This window comes from Anomaloglossus baeobatrachus, chromosome 5 (assembly GCF_048569485.1).
Source record: "Anomaloglossus baeobatrachus isolate aAnoBae1 chromosome 5, aAnoBae1.hap1, whole genome shotgun sequence".
Classification (NCBI taxonomy): domain Eukaryota; kingdom Metazoa; phylum Chordata; class Amphibia; order Anura; family Aromobatidae; genus Anomaloglossus; species Anomaloglossus baeobatrachus.
This window is the reverse complement of record NC_134357.1, coordinates 574129501-574143305: the sequence shown is the minus strand read 5'-3', so window position 1 is coordinate 574143305 and position 13805 is coordinate 574129501. Positions and strand designations below refer to the sequence as shown.

At 43.0% G+C, this 13805-nt stretch overlaps 1 protein-coding gene across 1 annotated transcript; it reads left to right on the top strand.

Moving 5' to 3' along the window:
- The first annotated feature begins 6142 nt into the window (after nucleotides 1-6142).
- LOC142310454 (uncharacterized) lies at nucleotides 6143-8611 on the top strand. Its single transcript, XM_075347980.1, has 3 exons — nucleotides 6143-6379; nucleotides 7150-7301; nucleotides 7379-8611. The coding sequence occupies exons 2-3, from the start codon at nucleotides 7183-7185 to the stop codon at nucleotides 8496-8498; spliced, it is 1239 nt and encodes a 412-aa protein (XP_075204095.1). The 5' UTR covers nucleotides 6143-6379; nucleotides 7150-7182; the 3' UTR covers nucleotides 8499-8611.
- The last annotated feature ends 5194 nt before the right edge of the window (nucleotides 8612-13805 follow it).

Genomic DNA, 13805 nt, shown 5'->3' with positions numbered 1-13805 from the left:
AGTGGCTGCCTTTTATTATTTAGTAAAACAGTGAAGAGCTGCAGATTAGTGATTTTTTTTAAATATAATCCAGTACCAAAACTTTTAGAAGTGCCCCTTATGTCCCCAAATGAACTTCCAGGTTGTGAGATCCCACAACCCTCATCGATCAATCTCACAGTGGATGAGTGAGCTCTACGACCCCAGCTCTGCGGCATCCTTCTTAAGCAGTTTAGTAAAATTTTAAAAAAGTATGTGACAGCGCTGGATTAGTTGAGAGAGCAATTTCTCGTGCTTAGAGCAGCCGCAGAGATTTGTGGGATCCCGCTCTGCACACTGAGATCCCACAAAATGGAAATTCAAGCTCAACTTTGCTAGTAAGTTGGGCATTTCGAGAGCCTTTATAAACATTTGTGAAAGGTTTTGATACTGGATTATATTTAGATAATTCACTAATCTCAGGTTTCCCACGGCTTTATTTACTAAAAAGCGCAGCCCCAGATTGGAGATAGGAACTCTGAAGTATATCACATTGTATATAATTGCATTTCAAAACTTGTTGTTTTGTTAATAAATGCTTGTAAATGTATATTCTTCATGCCTGTCTTTATTGTTTAGATGTGATGATTTTGCCTCAGAACCTCTGGAGTTGAGGCAGAGCTGTAGGAGTTTAGCACAAAAATACTGAGGGGATTTCACGGAGTTGCACGGCCGGCTGACAATCTAATGGCAGAAGTGTTGGAAAATCCCAGAGATTTGCAGAACGTGTTGTTAACTGACAGTTCTCTGTTTTTGCAGTAGCGGACTCCATGACCCTGGAAAACTGTCAGTTTTTCCTCTCAGTTGCCAGCCTCAGACTTCCTTTATAAACCTCACAATGGGGTTCTTTGGGTGAGGTTTATAGTTGTTCCTGGCTGTTGTTTGCAGCGGTCGTCTCCTCTTGTTGTTCCACAGACTTCTGTAGTAGCTACTCCTAAGATAAGTGTTTAAATTTTGCTATCTACCTGGGCTCAGGTGGTAACATTTGTGTCTCCCTTGTATTGTTTCCTTTTGTCTCCCTTAGCCTTACTGGTATTGACAAAGAGCTCATACCTACCATCCTTACTTAGGCCCAGATCAGGGTTTTCCTAGGGTGAGGTATTCCTGCTTGGCGACAGGTGCAGAATCTGTATAGGGTTGGTGAGAGCAGTAAGGGTGAGCTGCAGATGATTGTCAGGGGTTACCACTTCCCCGTTTCCCTAGTGATAGTATTCCTTTCCTTTTCCCTTTGTATTGTACTATACGGCTGGTATAGCTTCTATCCCCAGCCGTAACAGGGGAGAATTGAATCACACTATGCATCCTAGATATGTGGAAGTTGTTAAGACATTCTGGTCCCAATTTATCAATCTTTTATGCCAAAAAAAATTGGCACAAAAGCTTAGAAAATTTGGATCAATTCATAGTTGTGCCAAATTTTGGTGGCTTTTGCCATTTTCACTTCAAAATTGGCAGGGTTTGGGTGGGACGGGGGCGTGACAGTACAGCTCCTAAAATTCATTAAGACTTGTGGCATTCCCTATGCCAGAAATCTCACTCTAGTCCCTGATGGGAGTAATATTTCTTGCATGGCACAAGGAGGCACATGCCACTTGTCAAACGCTCCAGATTCCAGACGAGGCATGCACTACTTCATGAATCAGGAGTGGCCCCCCGAAAAAGTTGGGCTCTTTATGTTATAAAAATGATCCCATTACAAAGGATAATTATTGTCATTAAAAAACTAAAGGAATTTATCTGTCTGATATCCAATGGATTATTTTTTTGTGGGGCTACCCACAAATAGAGATAAGCGGACCCGTTGAAGTTTGGGTTCAGCTTTTTCTGTTATATTTTAGATAAAGTTCATTTCGGGAACTGGACTAGTCCTGAACTTGTTGGAAGTCATGGATTGGGCAGTTTGGGTCTCTGCCCACATGCAACCAGCCATTAACAGAGTATTTATTACCGTGGGAGGGATGACGGAGTTTTTCCTTGTACACAATACATCCTATAACAATGCTTTTACCTCGTCGTGAAAACCATTGAAACACTGCAAGCGGCTCGCACTGTGCCGAGCACTGAGTGTACCCGAGCACAGCGATGCTAGATCAAGTGGTTAGGATACATAAAGCACCGAACTCCAACACTGATTTTTTTGAATAAAGTCTTTATTTGGTACAAACCCCGAACTTTACTATTTAGGTTCACGCATCTCTGTCCACAAACATTTATTACAGTTTAGATTATGGGTGTAGAAGAGACCAGAACTGAAAGGGGTCTATCTCTTGGTAGAGAGGAAGTAACATTTATGATACCTATGCTGGGATATTGTGAATTCAATGGGATTCGGTCATTAAGTGTTTACCACTTAATTAATTAAAAATCAGAATAATGTAAAGACAATTTAACACTAGGTACGGGGAAGTACCAAGTGAACAGCGAAACGGAAGGGCAACCCTGTGCCTAGGGTAAGGGGAGATGAGAGCCCTGACCAAGTCTACCTCTGAGCCCCTGAGTTCCCTCACCACCCTATATAGATTCCACACCTATGCGCCAAGCCAGATACCTGACTCTAGGCCAGTCATGGCGAACCTTTTACAGGCAGAGTGCACAAACTGTAGCCCTAAACCCAATTTTTTTTCCGAAGTGCCAACCAATCCTATTACTGTATGTAAATAATTGATTTTTACATTACCATTGCAGTCTTCTTTTCAGCAGGGGGCATCACGCTCATGCGTGCTTACCACACATTGAAGCTGAGACCCTGCCCTTTCCAGACACAGCAGTTGGATTGATCTTTCTGGAAAAAATTGCAGCATATTAGACAGAGATTTTAGCATGGAATGCAATCAGATGTCACCCTGTAATCCACATCTACATTTCAAAGTCTGAACATCCTGAAATCCCATAAAGACGTACGAGTTGCTACCCTCCCCTTTCATTGTGTAGTTATGTCCCCCTTCCTGGCCAATTCCTGGTAAACATGTCCCCCATCCTTACATATATTTCCTACATTCTGATATTTGTCCCCATCATGGCCCCATCCCGATAAATATACCTCATCCTGGTAAATGTACCCCATTCTGGCATGTTCCCCCATGCTGGTAAATGTACCCCATCCTGACATATTGCCCATCCTTGTAAATGTTCCCCCATCCCGGCATGTACCCCATTCCTGGTAAATGTTCCCAATCCTGGTTAATGTACCACCATCCCGGTAAATGTACCCCCATCCAGGTAAATGTACCCCTTCCTAGCATGTACCCCATCCTGGTAAATGTCCGCCTTCCTGGCATGTTCCTCATCCTGGTAAATATTCCCCATCTTAACATGTTCCCCATCCTCATAAATGTTCCCCTCCCTGGTAAATGTACCCTATCCTGGCATGTTTTCCCCATCCTGCCATGCATGTTTCCCCCATTCTGGCATGCATGTTTTCCCCATTCTGCCATGCATGTTTCCCCCATCCTGGCATTCATGTTTCCCCCATCCTGGCATGCATGTTTCCCCCATCCTGGCATGCATGTTTCCCCCATGCTGGCATGCATGTTTTCCCCATGCTGGCATGCATGTTCTCCATCGTGGCATGCATGTTCTCCTCCATCCTGGCATGCATTTCCCCCCCATCCTGGCATGCGTGTTTTCCCCCCATCCTGGCATGCGTGTTCTCCCCCTCATGCTGACATGTATGTTCTCCCCCCCACACTAGCATGTATGTGTGTGTGCCCCCCCCACGCTGGCATGTATGCCCCCCCACGCTGGCATATATGTCCGCCCCCCACGCTGGCTTGTATGCTGTGTCCCCCCCATGCTGGCATGTATGTTCCCCCCCCCCCCCCATGCTGGCATGTATGTTCTCCCCATGCTGGCACTGGCCCCCACATTCCCAACTTTGCACAGCCGCACACAAGTTATAAAAAAAAACAAAAAAAAACCAAACACACAACTCACCTTCCAGCACCTGCTCCACTGCTGCGCGCCTCTGGGTCCTCAGTTCCCGCTCGGTCAGAAGACCTCATTATGCCGGCGCTGCTTACCGACGCTCCTCCGTCTCCTAGGCAACAGACCAGCGGCCTAAGAGAGGAGGAGTGTCAGAGCGAGGAGAAATATCCCTCCGCTCCAACACAACTTTGAACTGCCGGCGTGATCACACTAGCAGTTCAAAGCGGCAGTATGAGGACACAGCGCGCGTGCCAGCAAAAAGGGTTCTGCGTGCCCCAGCTTGCACGCGTGCCATAGGTTCGCAATCACTTCTCTAGGATGACCCTGAACTGAGCCCTAAATAGGGAACGGATGGGATGAGCTCTTCATCAGCCTCACTAGGTACTAAAGGACACACACGGATAACAAACAAGGCAAACAACAAACAATGTACCGCTAGATGACTCAGTAAGAAGTTAAGAGCAACAACGATCCTACTCGTGTGTGTGCAAGCCACCTGCTTGCATCTAGACCTTGTGAAGGAACTGAATATCTCCACCATAAGTGCAGGAAAAATTTAAATATTTTAACCCAAGAGGAAATACAGATGATTAGCAGCTGAAGAGGAACTCCCCAGTGTACTAAAGTAAAAGATGAAAACGCAGAAGAGGAGATACCTAGTTGTTTTGCTATATTTTTAGCACTAAGGTTCAGATACGGCTTTAAAGAAGGCAATTAAGTAATTTTATTATAAAGGTTAATATGAAATACAAACTTAAAGGAAAAGTATGATATTGCGTACACTTTTGTATATTCAACACACAAAGGTTAAGTACAGTTAAATACTTACATCACCAAGGAGCTTTGAACATCATCTGTCTGGAACTGCAGTCAGAGAAGCATGACATAGACAGAGAACTCCTGGACATCACTGCCCGGACGTCTCAAGGAGCAGGAAACATGAGCTTCTGTCTGTGCTATATTTCATCTGATCTTAAATACAGGTTTGCACAATAATTACAAACCTTAGGGGTACTTTGCACACTACGACATCGCAAGCCGATGGTAGCGATGCCGAGCGCGATAGTCCCCGCCCCCGTCGCAGCTGCGATATCTTGTGATAGCTGCCGTAGCGAAACATCGCTACGGCAGCTTCACATGCACTTACCTGCCCTGCGACGTCGCTCTGGCTGGCGAACCGCCTCCTTCCTAAGGGGGCGGGTCGTGCGGCGTCACATAGACGTCACACGGCAGGTGGTCAATAGAAGCAGGGGGCGGAGATGAGCAGGACGTAAACATCCCACCCACCTCCTTCCTTCCTTCCTCATTGCAGCCGGGACGCAGGTAAGGCGATGTTCCTCGCTCCTGCGGCTTCACACACAGCGATGTGTGCTGCCGCAGGAACGAGGAACAACATCGTAACATCGTTCCTTCCGAAATTATGGAAATGACCGACGCTACACAGATCATACGATTGACGCTTTTGCGCTCATTAATCGTAGTAAAAACGATTCACATACTCCGATGTCGACAGCGACGCCGGATGTGCGTCACTTTCGATTTGACCCCACCTGCATCGCACCTGCGATGTCGTAGTGTGCAAAGTACCCCTTAGAGTTAATGTGTTGTAGTCTTATTGATCCATGCCCTTTGATGGCCAATCTTTGGGCATAGATGATAGATGAACCAGAGATACATCACACATCAGTCAATGGGGTAATAAACCCACAGATATTCAAATCTCCCAAGAATACACATCAGGTATTTGAGCTAGGTAAATGGATATATTGTCGGTCTGTGTATATGACCCGCAACACACATCCGTGTAATTTGTACGTGTGCGGTACGTATTTGCACGTACCGGAGACACGTACACACGGAGACCCATGTTATTCAATGGTAGATGGCACACGCACGTAAAATCACACAGAACGTGTGTCCGTGTCGTAAGTACGTGTGTGCGCTTTTCTACACGGACGACATGTCCGTTTTTGGCCGGCAACACGCAGGCACGGACCCGCTTTAGTCCATGGGTCTGTGCCTGCACGGACCGCACACAGAGTATGTTAGTGTTCAGCACGTATCGTCCGTGTCCGTATTTCATCACAAAATCTGAAACACTTGTTACCAATCTATCAGGTCAATTGTAGGCCATTAATTCTGGCGCCAAACATACATTTCCTGTCTCATTTGCACGCCAGACAGCAGCTGGGCACCTGTCCTCTCACTGCAGGGGAACTTTGAGCACAGAGAACAACACAGGTACTGAGCATGGCGCCCAGAATCGATACAGAGAGGCTGATTGGAGAAGTAGAGAGGCATCCAGACCTGTGGGACACACGTGTTGATGGCTATCATGACAGGTTAATGGTGGAACGAGCATGGATGGCTGTGGCAGAGATAGTCTACCCTAGGAATGGATGGTCTCAATGTACCCCTGGAAAGAAAAATGGATATGGTGAGTACAGATATTTGCCTTGCTTCTGTCTTTACCTATATGTGCACATTCTGTAGGCAGAGTATAACATATTTGTATAGTTTGTTTGGCATGTATTAATGGGCCTGACTCATTTTGAGATACACTGGAGACTCACAAACAGGAGAGTGTAGTTTTCTGGCCTTTTGAAGTATTCATTGCAGTTTACTAGTAATGTCAGCATGTGTATATGTGGGCGGCAAAGCATTTTATGCATGTACAAAAGGCATTTCAGGGTGGTTAAGCCACAATTAAACATGTTGGGGTTTTTTTTTTTTTTTGGTTTGCATTTCTGTGATTTTTTGTAATGCAAATGTGCTGTGAAATGTCTATACATTTTGAGTTGTATTTCTATGTTTGGTTTATTACGCATGTTCCTTGGTGTCACCATGTCTGGAATGGTAACAGTAATGTGTAGTGTCTAATGTAAAATCTATGTGGAACATATGGCACTTCATGGGTTAGTAGTCATTTTGATTCTCATGGCTTTCTGTAGGAATTTTTTTTTTTTCGGACATTTAAAAGGAGATAAATTATTCAGTGGTTTAAGATTTTTACTGCTGAACTTGTTTTCTCTCCCATGCTTATTGTGTTATGTCACTATATGAGTTATGGGTTGTTGTTTTCATACACATGGATGTGTGTTCCTATTTTTTACAATTGCTGCAATACAAGACTAATGTCTAATTTTTTAAATCTACAATTGTTAAAATTTGTGACCTTATTTTACAATGTATTTTTTTTTTAAACAGTGGATCTTGTAAAACGGCGATGGCGCTCAGCCCATGACCAGTTCAGAAGAGAATATAACCCAGTGGCCACCACAGCTGCCGCTGCAAAAAAGAAAAAAATATGTCCATTATGAAAAACTGAGCTTCCTTATGCCCATTATGGAAGTACCAAAGTAAGTTTAAACCATTACATCACATGGTGTTTTTTTTTTTAAAAAGGCGCACACTAATTTTTTTTTTTTCATCAAAGTACAGAGGATAATCTGGAAGATAGTGAGGAAGCCCAGTCAGCAGTATTAACAGTGACCTCTGCTTCGGAGATGGAGCCAACCTCATATCAACCACCAACAATCCCCAACACCAGCCAGCCAGACGCAGAAGAAATGTCCTCTGATTTGGGTTTGGGAACAAGTCAATCCACTAATATAATTGCAGGCCAGTCTACAGGGCAACAAAGTGGCCCTTCACCAGTTATTGCAGACAGTAGTCCACAGCAACATGCAGGCACACAGCCAAGAATATCAACTAATACCATGCGCACAGTAGCACAATCTATCCGTGGTCGGCGACATAGGCGTTATGAAGATTTACGTTCCCTGCCAGATATCATTGATACCAGAATTATACACATGATGAATTCACTGATACCAGAGAGTGATGGAGAGAGATTTTGCCGCTCCCTTTCTCCCTCTCTTGCATTGGTTGCACCTGATAGGCAGGACAGATTGAGGGCGTCCTTAATAACACTAATATCTGCTACCCAACGTGAGCCAGAACTCATTTATTGTTTTGAAGTGATAGAACAATGGAGAGCCAATCCACGTGGCCCACACACAAACACCACTCAACAAACTGTGGAAACCCAAACAGAAGAACATTTCTCTAATTTTCAACTTCATCCTGTAGTGCAACAAACACATATACAGTGTCAATCTTCTTCTATGGTAACTGATGTACAAATTAGGCCAACAGTTGTCCCACACCAAACAGGTTCATTAATGACACAAAGGCCATCTCAACAGCCAACATTTGTCCCACAAGTACCCCAACAAACACCAATGCAAACCTCTTTTAACTATCCTAGTATTGTTAGTAATGTTCATAGACTAACTCAAATGTTTCAACAACCTACCATGTTCCTAATAATCCACAACAACAGTACTTTCAACAACAGACTTACCCAACTAACTTCACATACACACATACTCAGCCTCTTCCAACACATCAATATGTACCACCTACACTTGGTCTTCCATCTGCTCAAACAACTGCCTCATTATTTGTTCCAAGTACAACAACTGTTACTAGTGGAAACACTGATCAGTCACTCACTACAACATCTACTGTTGTGCAGCAAACATATTCTGTAGATGTCAATGCAATGGAGCCTACACAGGAAAGCATCACTAGCCTAGAGGATTTAGTTGAATCATATGATATTTTATGTATTATTTTACATTTTGATATGTTTTCTAGGGTATTGCTGGTGGGAAAAAATATCAAAATGTAACATTACTTACTCTATATGCATGTGGTCATATTTATTTTTTCCTTTACAAAAATGCAATAGAAATTACTCTATCACTTCAAAAACAATACCTGCCTGTTAGAATGTTGCCTTGCTCTGGACATGTTGTTTGGACCATCCATTAGAAAAAACTGGGTTTAGGGAAAAAATGCACGCACATAAACTACTACACTAACATTCAGACACCTTTATTATTAAAAATCCAGCCACTATGCAGTATCTGCATATGGTCTGGTCCCATACTTGTATCCAATAGTGTCCAACAAATTATGTTTGCGTGACATTATTGCATAATAAAGTATGGTGTTTTGTATGGGCTAATGTCCCTGACAAAATTGTTTATAAAAAAAAAAAAAAATTACAGGGTGTATTGCAAAAGATAACATACATACATAGGTAAAATAATAATTCTGGACTAATTTGTTCAAAAACAATTTGCCATATTTTTATTAGTCATGTACATTCAGTAGTACAGTTTTTAGAATAACCAAAAATCCTGATGTTATAGCAATATAGTTATATCACAATAGCTTATGGGGACCGCAAAAACAACCAACAAACAAAAAAAAACACATTATACCTATGTATGGTTATTTTCTCTTTTGTATTACATATGTGTTTGTGCTTATGTAACCAAGTGATAAAAAACTATAACAATGTCAAAATTATACATGACTATGGCGATTTAAACTAAAATAATCTTTAAACTGATTCCTCACTTGTAGACCAGAAGTGGACACAGTGGTTCTGACACTACCATTCTCTACAAATGGTGCATTTAAAGCTGGCAACTCCTCAATGTCTTCGTCATTGCTTTCATGTAATCTACAGTAATTATGTAACACTACTGTCGATTTAATGACCGCCTTGACGGTGATTGGTTGGAGTTGGATGGTGGTTTGATAAATGCGCCATCTTGATGCCAAAATGCCAAAGGCACTTTCAACATGGCAACGTGCTCTGGCCAATTTGCTATTAAATAGGGCTTTTGATCTGTCCAGCCTTCTTCTGGGATATGGACGCATCAAATGCCTAGACAATGCAAACCCCTGATCTGCAACCATTACAAAAGGGACAATAGGGCAATTAGTACCAGGCAATGGTCTTGGTGCAGGCAAACTTAAACTATCAGACATTAATCGTCTTGCTAAACGTGAACTTCTGAAAATGCGTGCATCTGAGGCACTGCCATAGGCCCCAATATCAGCAAATAAAAAGCAGTAGTTTGTATCTACCATGGCCAAAATAACTACAGAAAAAAACTTATGATAATTAAAATATCTTGATGCAGAGTTTGGTGGTTTCTTCACTCTAATGTGTTTCCCGTCAATGGCACCAATACAATTTGGAAAAGCTGTTTTCTCCAAAAATTCATCTGAAATGTGCATCCATTCCTGTGTTGAAGGCAGCTGCATGACATGATGCCTAAGGGTCTCCCAAAGCACAGTGCAGGTATGCAGGATAATCTTGCCAATTGTGGACCTTCCTAATAAGAATTCGAAATGCAGACTGCTGATGGATTGGCCAGTTGCTAGGTAACTGAAATAGAATAAAAACATGACATTACTTTGACTATTCATGTAATTTGTATTTTACACCAAATATTTGTATCATCCAATGACTGGCGAGATACTGTGTATGTTTTTTTTATAAATTTCTTTGGTTGGGAAAACATATGTGATCTTTACTTTCCATATTGGAAAAAATATTTAATTTTGTGTTTAATAAACAAGCTTGTTTGAGTTAAGCCTCTTGTTTCTTTAATTTTTGTAGAGATAGAATGGTAGATGTGACTTCTCAGATCTTATTTTGAAATTGCACTGTGGTTAAGTGATCAATATAAGTTTTCTACAAGGACCATAATTTTAAATTACATAATTTCAACAAAATGATGCCTTAGCGACTTAACATGTATTTCAATATAACAGATAAAGCATGAGTATACATGACAACACCTACCGTAAAGTCACCAACAGTCGTTCCTCAGGGGAGATGCTGAGGCGCATAGAGGTGTCCTGATGCTTCAAACGATGGTACACAAGGTCAAGGATGTTGTCAAATGAATTCATGGTGAGATGGCAGTAGGCTTGGAATTTAGGTGGAAATTTCCGCATTTCGCCATATAAAATATTAAAATGGCCATGTGTTTTCCTGAGCTTCACAAGGGGGTGAATCCACATCCTTTTCTCCAGTGGTAGCTCTTCTTCAATCATATGTCGCCTAACCCCAAATCTCCTAGATATCAACCAGAGCAAATACATGGTTGCTTCATTGGAGAGAGACATTTTGGAGTGTGTCTAATGTGAGAATGAGCTTAGAAGCCATGTTTTTTAAGGTTTTTTAAGCAAACTAACTAAATTGGGTAGTTAATTGACCAATTTAACACACCAGGAGCACATTTTGATGGGCTAACAAGGTTGTGTGAAAATACGTATCTGAAAAAACGGACGGCACACGGACTGCACACGTACGTATTTTATGTTAATACGGACATTCCACACGTACACACGGCTCGCATACGCCATCACACGGATACCATACGTACCGGAGAAACGCCCCAAAAATACGGAACACGGACCCAAAAACGGACCGTGTCATACGGACGTTTTTTTTTGCGGAAGTGTGTTTTAGGCCTATAGCAAACCCATAAAACATCAGGTTGAACTAAAGTAAATCATAAGGTTTCTGTTACAATGGTATATTGTCTGTCTGTACATATACAACAAACACACAGAAACCCTTAAGCATACGCAAGATTTCGTAACTATGTACACTTTGTCTGTCTGATTAAACAATATGTTATAGTTTAACATAATGTATAAACTCAAAAATAGCCATTTTTAGATTTGCAATACACTCGCTGCAGCCCGAGACTCTGCCTCCAGCAGTCCTGCGTCTCCTCCTCTGCATCCTGTACTGATCTCTGGCTCCCGGGCCTTGCGCATGCGCACTAGGCCACAGGCACGCTCTCTCACCTTGTCTTAAAGGGCCAGCGTCTCTGAAACAGGATATGGCTGATAACAGGTACAGGGTATATAAGACTTCCTTTTACATGTGGGCGGTGCCTGTTCAACATGTACTAGTAGCTTTGTCTCTTGTGCTAGGTGTTCAGGTCCCTCTGTATCTTGCACCCAGGTTAACTCTGTCTCTGCCCACAGATCACGAATGCCAGCTTGAGTGTGTCCAGTCCTCCGGTTTCCCAGGAGTTTCCCCGGTGACAGTCTGCTGTGGATCCCATCATCTTCCACCAGTCTATACTCGCCGCCGGTTCTGGACTCCACCTGGTATCATCACTTTGCACCCTCGCTGGTCTCGGACTCCATCTGTTACCACCAGTCGGCACCTGTACCCGGTTCCACTCATCCATTATGATTTCCTTCAGCCCACATCTACCATTGGACCAGCCTCCATATCCTCCACGGACATCTTAAGGACACTAACCCGTATTCCTCTCGTGTCCCAGCTGCTGTGCATCTAGGCCCTCTTTGGTGGCTGCCAGATAGTCCCTGTACAGGGATTCGCTCCTGGTGGGCTCACTGGGGGAGTACGGTGCATGGTCCCGTGGATCCTTCTTTGCACCGAACATTACAGCTACCTGTAACGTGAGACCCTGATTCCAGCAATGTGTCGCTTACTTGGCTGCTTGCTGAAGTTTTGATAAAAATCAGTTTTATCTGCTTAAGATCTACCCGTTCTCAAAATGCTGTTGTGTATAACCTCACCCACACCACTGATTGCTCATTGTACACAGCAGCCATAGACAGAAAGCTGCCAATCAAGTGGGGGCAGGGTTATACAGAGCTAATGGAGATAGAGGACACATTGCAGCAGTTTTACTACATAATACTGCTTTGTAGTAGTAGTTTTTTTTACTACTAGATTTTATCAAAACTACAGCAAGCAGCCCAGTAAATGACACATAATTGGAATCATAGTCCCTGTCTAGCACGGGTAACAGACAGTCCTGTGGTGTTTGGCATTAGAAGGTCACAGCATTTGGCTGCGCAAAATGTTCCCTGACTTTCTATTGTTCCTGCTGTCAGTATTCAGTGTACTGATATCTCCTCTGCTGGGTTTTCATCCTTTTTTCTTTAGGACCCAGGGGAGCTCCTCTTCCCTTCAGCTGCTAATAATCTGTATTTCCCCTTGGGTTTAAATACTCTCATTTTCCCTGAACTTGTACTAGTGATATTCAGTTCCTTTACAAGCTCTGGATGCAAGCAGGTGGCTTGCATACACCAGTAGGATCGTTGTTGCTCTTTACCAAACTTCTTACTGAGTCGTCTAGTGATAAGTTTTATATTATTTCCCCTTTTTTGTTATCTCTGTGTGTCCTTTACTGCATAGTGGGGTTGATAAAGACCTCATCCCATCCGCTCCCTACCTAGGGCCAAAACCAGAGTCAGCCTAGGGTTAGGTATCCGGATCGGCACATATGTGGAACCTATCTAATGTGGTGAGGGAACCCAGGGTCCAGCGATAGGCTTGGTCTGAGGTCATCATCTCCCCTTTTGCTATACACAGGGTTTCCCTTTCGCCATTCACTTGGTACTTCCCCATACATAATGTGACACTGTCTTTATATTATTCTGATTTTTAATTAAGGGGTAAAAACTTAGTGACCGAATCCCATAAAATTCATAAAACCCCAGCATAGGTATCATAAATGTTACTTCCTCTCCACCAAGAGATAGGCCCCTTTCAGTTCTGGTCTCTTCTACACCCATAATCTAAACTGTAATAAAGGTTTGTGGGCAGAGATGAGGGAACCTGAATAGTAAAGTTCGGGGTTTGTACCAAATACAGACTTTATACAAAAAATCAGTGTTAGAGTTCGGAGTTCAGGTGCTGTATGTATCCTAACCACTCGATCTAGCATCGGTGTGCTCGGGTACACTCAGTGCTCGGCCCAGTGTGAGCCGCTTGCAGTGTTTGAATGGATTTCACGGGGAGGTAAAAACATCGTTATAGGATGTATTGTGTACAAGAAAAAAAACCTGTCCTCCCAAGATACTAAATGCTCTGTTTATGGCCGGTTGCATGTGGGCGGAGACCCGAACTGCCCAATCAGTAGTTTCCAATGGGGTTCAGGACCAGTCCGGTTCCCGAACTGAACTTTATCTAATGTCCGACTGAAAAAGCTCAACCC